The following is a 6,186-nucleotide window of genomic DNA, read 5'->3' as shown; positions in this document are numbered from 1 at the left end:
GGATAAAGAATAGCTTGTTTTCTGTGAGACTTAATATGTATTAACGAGATTCCCACTGTCCCTATCTACTATCTAGCGAAACCACAGCCATGGGAACGGGCTTGGAAAAATTGGAATAAGATAACATTGTTGCTTATAAAAATAGCTTGAATTTTCACTGCAAATAGCCAAAACTCTTAACTGATACATGGCTGCTGGATGAATATCCAAACTCTGAACTGGAATCATGAAAAATAAATACATTCAACTATATTTCAATATATATGGTATTTCATAACAAAATGTTGCTAGTGTTGAAAAAGTATCTGAGTTGCAAATTAATGTTAAATTATTAGCTAGGCATTTCATAAACAGGTCTCATGAAAATGAATTTGCTAAACAATGTGTGCAACACACATTAAAAGCTAAAATTGGCATGTAAATAAAAGCTTTTTCTTAATGCACTGCTAATATATATATTAATAAGAAAGTAAATAAGAGTTTATGACAATACATAAAAGCAGCCGAAACTACACAATAATGCAAGATTTATAAGCTGGGTAGAGCAAACTGAATATTTGTACATTACAGTATATCCATGCCACGTGAGCCTGGTAAATATTTAATTTCTTATCTGTTAAACAAGTTATCCAGAAAAAAAAAAGGGTAAGAAATAGAACTAAAATAATTAGACTGTTATCAAAGGCTTCTGTAATTATTATATGATGAAAAGCAAATAGTTAAGATGCAATTCATCTAAGAAGTAATAAATATAATCATCTAAAACCCAAGTAGCCATGAAAGGAAAGGGTTAATGTTACGAGTGATAGTACACACATATATACATATCTATATTAAATTGGACATTATGAATTTTAATTGAAAATATTGTGATTCAATGGATATTTTTTCTGCCTTGCAAAGAATTAATGTGCGAGAACTGCCTCTTGAACTGTTCTAAATTCTTTGCATCATCTACATATTTAAAAAAGGGAGCTTTTTTTTTGTTCATGTTTAGAAAAGTGTTTAGGTACAAGTGAATGCTCTTGAGCTCACAGAATATCAATTATTCTTTGCTTCAAAACAAAGCAGATTGTTACATTGTATCCTAGTGGGCAGTCAAAAATTTTCAGGTGTCCTGTGAAAAGTTTTAATCACATGATTTGGCCTGAAAAAAACATTATGAAATTTGATTCTAGCAAACAACTCAACATCCATGTCATTAGTATTGTCTTGTAATCTAAAATTATTTTTCATTTTCAACCCCTAATCTGATGCTTGACAACTGGAATCTTTAACCAACATACCAAAAGATTATTACATGTGACATTTAATTAAGGTTTACAATTTGAAATGTCTACTAACTGTGTTATAAACCTGAATTTCTATAAGATAACTGAAGAATTGACACAGATGATCACCTTTGTACATGTAACAACACTTCCATCTGACAGTATTAATTCATAGGATACACAGATGTGTTGAAATAGGCCATAAATATGAGATGATGTCTCTACTCCAGTACCATTTATCAGCCCACCTATAAGTTATATACATCAAAAATAGATGGAAAAATAAGTCTAAAAACTGTGTGATACTAACACATACAAAAAATCTTCCATCTACGTATATAATATATAAAAACATGTTAAGATAATCTACTAAAGACGTTTAAATGTTTAAAATATGATGCACAAAACTAACATGGGAAAGATAAATCTCAAAGAAAACAATAAGCAAATAAATCAGAAAAGAAATAATACAAATGGAGAGAGAATATACTATACAAGAAAAGAAATTTAGAGGTACACCACAATGAAACAGAGAAAGATATTATAGAAAATAAATCATACATAAAAATGAAAAGTAATTTGAAGAAAATAAATGCACAAAACAGGGCTGATGGGGGCTGTCCCCAAAAATGTTGTTGCTCAGCCCCAACTAATACTTTCCATTATCTTAGATTTGGCCCCATTATATGTCTCAATGCCACCCACGTCAACACTCCAGATTAAGAAAAGCTGAACATGGGCCTGGCATAAAGGTTATATTTATACAGAATCACAGAAATGATAATACTCAGAAACACATCATGTCATACAGACTAAAAATGGGATGTTTTTCCCATACTAGAATTCCAGACTGACAATAATATGTTAATGTAACAACAATTGTATATCCATATGAAACTCTTGCTTATATTTTCATTCCTAATGACATTAAGTATTTTAAATGCACTCCAACTGTAGTTGTACTTTATTTGTAACGCAGATATCAAACAATATATGCATCATGTTGACGATACTGCAATCTCATGTTATTAAATATAGACTGAAATAACTGTTGATAATTACTGTAATAAATAATTATTCTACATCAAAATAAGTTCAACTAAGGTGCAATGAGACTGAATTTTCTTCTAAATAATTTAATATCCAAAATCCAAACCCATTTAAGAATCCTACTTCTATGCCTTACATTGTAGAATTGTTTTTTTTTAATGAACACAACAGTAAAATAAAATGAGCTAATTATTACCAACTGTGAGATCATCTAATTCAGGAACAACTGGAAGTGTCCATCCCTGAGAAAGCAGAGTAGCTGATAGCTGACCCATGGTTACTAATGGCTCAACTCTAACTATCTGTCGACTGGTATCTATATCTAAAACATCCATCAATGGAAGATATATCTGATGCAGTTTCTTTTTATATTGACCTAACCTTAGACTCATCGTTAGCCACCCAGGTCGACCTGTACACATTGGGGTTTTACCCCCTGCTGCTCGCCATTCTTTCACCTACATTTGGAAAAAATGGTTATTTTATAGTTTACAAAATCTTAGTGCTTAAGTACTACAAAAAATGGATTCATCAGATACATGCCTGATAATGTATATTTCCATTTGTTTCATTACCCTTTATGGATAGTTTTTCTTTTTTTTAACAGCATACAACAGGTAACAAGTGACAAAAGCTATAGCACTTTAATCAAAACTATTTCCATTAATGCTCATGGATATATAAATATATACTTACAACTCAAAAGAATCACTTCATTAAGTAAACTGTCTCTAAAAATCCTCCATTGTAAAAGAAAAATAGCAATGTGCAAATATGCCCTAACCTTCAAGCCTATAACTGTAAGGTTGAGATTATGAATGTAAATATTACTATAAGTTACAAATTTTGGATTTTGGAAGCCTAGATGTAGGCTTACTCTTAGACAGCTATACACACACACACAGATTAGTTTTACAGTCAGTATGAATACTTATAACATATGGGCAAAAAATATTGTAAACATACATAAGGAAACAGTGCAGTTCACTTATTTCTTGAAATGGCAGTAGAGAATGCCACTATAGCAAATGCTTACAGTTGTTGACTTTAGATTATAGCATCTATATTGATAACAGTTTTGGATATATAGCATATAACCTCTTCCAATAAAGCACACAAATGTCTGATACTGTGGTATCCTTCACTGAAGAATGACTTCAGGAATATGGCAATAAACTAGCATCTTCAGGAAGCCCCATAACCAGTAGCCCCTTTTCATTAATGTCCACTGATATTTACAAATGCCTCGATCTTTGATGATCAGATACACATCTTGACTCAGATCTTTCTAAACAATCTGATGTAGATCTTGTGTTAGTCCTGCTGCTGTATTAGTACAGCAGCCATTTTAATGATATAATTCTACCAATATGATAAATTATTCCAGACTTAAAACTGTACTGTATATGAAGTTTGTTCATTCTATTTTGTGCTTAAATATCAACTTGATTTGTATATGACTTTGCTCTCCCATAGTGACTTAATAATCACACTATGTATGTGTGTGTAACACTGCTTCTTGTAAGAGGGTAAACACAGATAACTCTAGATACACTGTTCAATATTTAGTTGGTTTTCCTGGCAATACTGATCAATTTTCATCTCATCTTAAAATGATTAGACACAATTCTGCCATTTCTCTCCACACTCTTTATAATAAAATAGTTTCTGTTATCTTTAATGATTGTGTATTATATGCACTTATGCTAGTGATAAGAATATACTTTTAAATTTTCATTAATTCAGTTAGGTGTAACTAAAGATACCATAAAATATTTCTTACTATGAAATGTTTTAACTGTCAAATGGTGATTTCAAAGAAACATATTGTTACGACAGCGGAAGTCGCGCGATGCTGGGAGCATATGCGCTGGAGTTTCTCGAAGGATCATGAAGGCCTGAATACATTCGAGATGCTTTCTTTTTAATATATAAGCCTGGCGAGAAAAACTAGCGTGATCGGCAGAAAGATAATTGAGTCAAGCAAACAGTAGGCACCGTAAGTAAAGTATGTGAATCACTGTGATTTATAGCATGTGTTATAAAGGTTGTTAAGTTTAAAGTGACTGTGGAAATTCTGTGTATTACAAAGTTGTATTGAGAAAGAATAAACTAGTTTAATCAAGAAAGGACTTGTGTCACTGAAGTTTCTCGGAAAGAATTTCTACGGGAAATTAACAAACCAGCAGATATGTAACAATATGAACAGAAGAAACAAAAAATCAGGAGGCAATTCATCAAATGTATTACCCCCAATAAAAACATCCTACTCTCCTATACAAATAAAACAGATTAAATCGTTTCATTCCTAAATTCATCTAAAAGCACCTAAACAATTCTAACTACTAATCAAAATCACACCATGATAAAAGCTTATAATGTCAATGCCAAGTCACTGAAAACTGTTTTGAGTTATTCTGATTAAAACAAAAACTTGCAGCTAATTTTTAGTCCAAATTTTTTTTCCAGGCCAAAATAGCACCAGTCAATGCTCCTTTCTCTGACTTCACAGTCTCTAACAATACTTTTGCTTCCTTAGCTCAAGTGTACAAAATTACACAGAGGTTTTTATTCTTTGTCTTTGGTCCTTAAGGTTCAAACACATGAATCTCTATTCAGCATTTTTAACACACACACTTCGATGCTTTTTCTACAGATGCTATCCAACTCATCATTTCATGATTCTTTAAATTCCAAAGGTTAGGGACACTCATCACTTCATCATACATTTCCAGGTGTTTAATATTCTGCTAAACAGCAAAAGTATCAACCATGTTTCAGGTGGCACAAAAATCTCAAATGGTATTCCAGACTTAAAGGTTTGTGGCTGCTGTTTCAAGTTGGCATGTGCCTTTAAAATTCTTTGCAATTTAGTCAATCTTTTTGAGAAGTGAAAAATTACCATGTTATTACCCCAAATCAAATAGGCATTACTGGTAAATAAATAGTGTCAAAAACAATATTTATTACTCAACTTACTTTTTTATTTCACACAACTCTCCTGGTGTCATAATTACATAAGTAATGGGAAACATCAAAATTTACACTGTAAAACCACCATTGCAATGAGGAGCATCTGAAATATCAGATGATGACTTTGCAGGAATCAACTTGAATCACTTCAGCTGGAATAACCAAATTAACCAGATAATGGTATTCATTGTTCCAACTTAGGGAGTTTTTCACTGAAACAGCAGTAGGAGCAATTTCTTGTTGTTGATTCAAAATCTCTTATATATGGATTGGCCATAATAAATGCAGAAAATTAAAACAGACACATGTCTATTCTCAAAGACAGAATTAAGACAGTTGTCAGGGTAGTAAAGTGTCTCACTGTGAAAACTGGTAATTAATCAGCACATACAAATGAACAGAATCTCTGAATTAAATGTAAACAGTATTGTGCACTCAAGATCTAAACAGGTTTTTCTCACGTCTGAGAAAATTACTTACAAGCTGAAATAAAAAAAAAGAGCAACAATAACAAGATTACAAATTATCAGAAACCCTGCAAAATCTGTTCTAATGTGCAACACTAGTTATGGATCTCACCTGAGTTTATAAGCCATCACTTCAGTTACTTGTTTGAAAGTAACAATGTATTCAATTAGTTCAGAGATTTCATGGGCAGTTCTGAAACACAGGATTGGGTGTCAAACCTTGATGGTAACATTTAACCAACTCACTAAATTACATCCCTATGCATCACATAAATATTATTATTCACATGGAAGAAAAAGGAGTCGACTTTCTGCAGTGTTGCTTTGTTATTGCTTTGGTCACTTCCGATTTGAATAATACATTTGGACCAGCTATTTACATGCCAACTGTTTTTGTTGGAATGGAAGTATTTGGAAAGAGTTCC

General features: G+C 32.0%; 1 protein-coding gene across 2 annotated transcripts in view; it reads right to left on the bottom strand.

Moving 5' to 3' along the window:
• Positions 1–6,186, bottom strand: part of LOC106458241 (delta(24)-sterol reductase-like) — a 19,104-nt gene that overhangs the window by 11,338 nt on the left and 1,580 nt on the right. Inside the window, exons 2-4 of one of the 2 annotated variants that reach the window (XM_022384383.1) lie at positions 5,874–5,954; positions 2,518–2,779; positions 1,401–1,519 (exon numbers count right to left, since the gene is read on the bottom strand). In XM_022384383.1, coding sequence (XP_022240091.1) covers positions 1,401–1,519; positions 2,518–2,743 — 345 coding nt within the window. In that variant the 5' untranslated portion in view covers positions 2,744–2,779; positions 5,874–5,954. The remainder of the gene's footprint in view (positions 1–1,400; positions 1,520–2,517; positions 2,780–5,873; positions 5,955–6,186) is intronic. The other variant, XM_013917717.2, reaches the window with a different exon arrangement.

This window comes from Limulus polyphemus, unplaced genomic scaffold (genome assembly GCF_000517525.1).
Source record: "Limulus polyphemus unplaced genomic scaffold, Limulus_polyphemus-2.1.2 Scaffold434, whole genome shotgun sequence".
In the NCBI taxonomy this organism is placed as follows: domain Eukaryota; kingdom Metazoa; phylum Arthropoda; class Merostomata; order Xiphosura; family Limulidae; genus Limulus; species Limulus polyphemus.
This window is presented reverse-complemented; position numbering and strand designations above follow the sequence as displayed.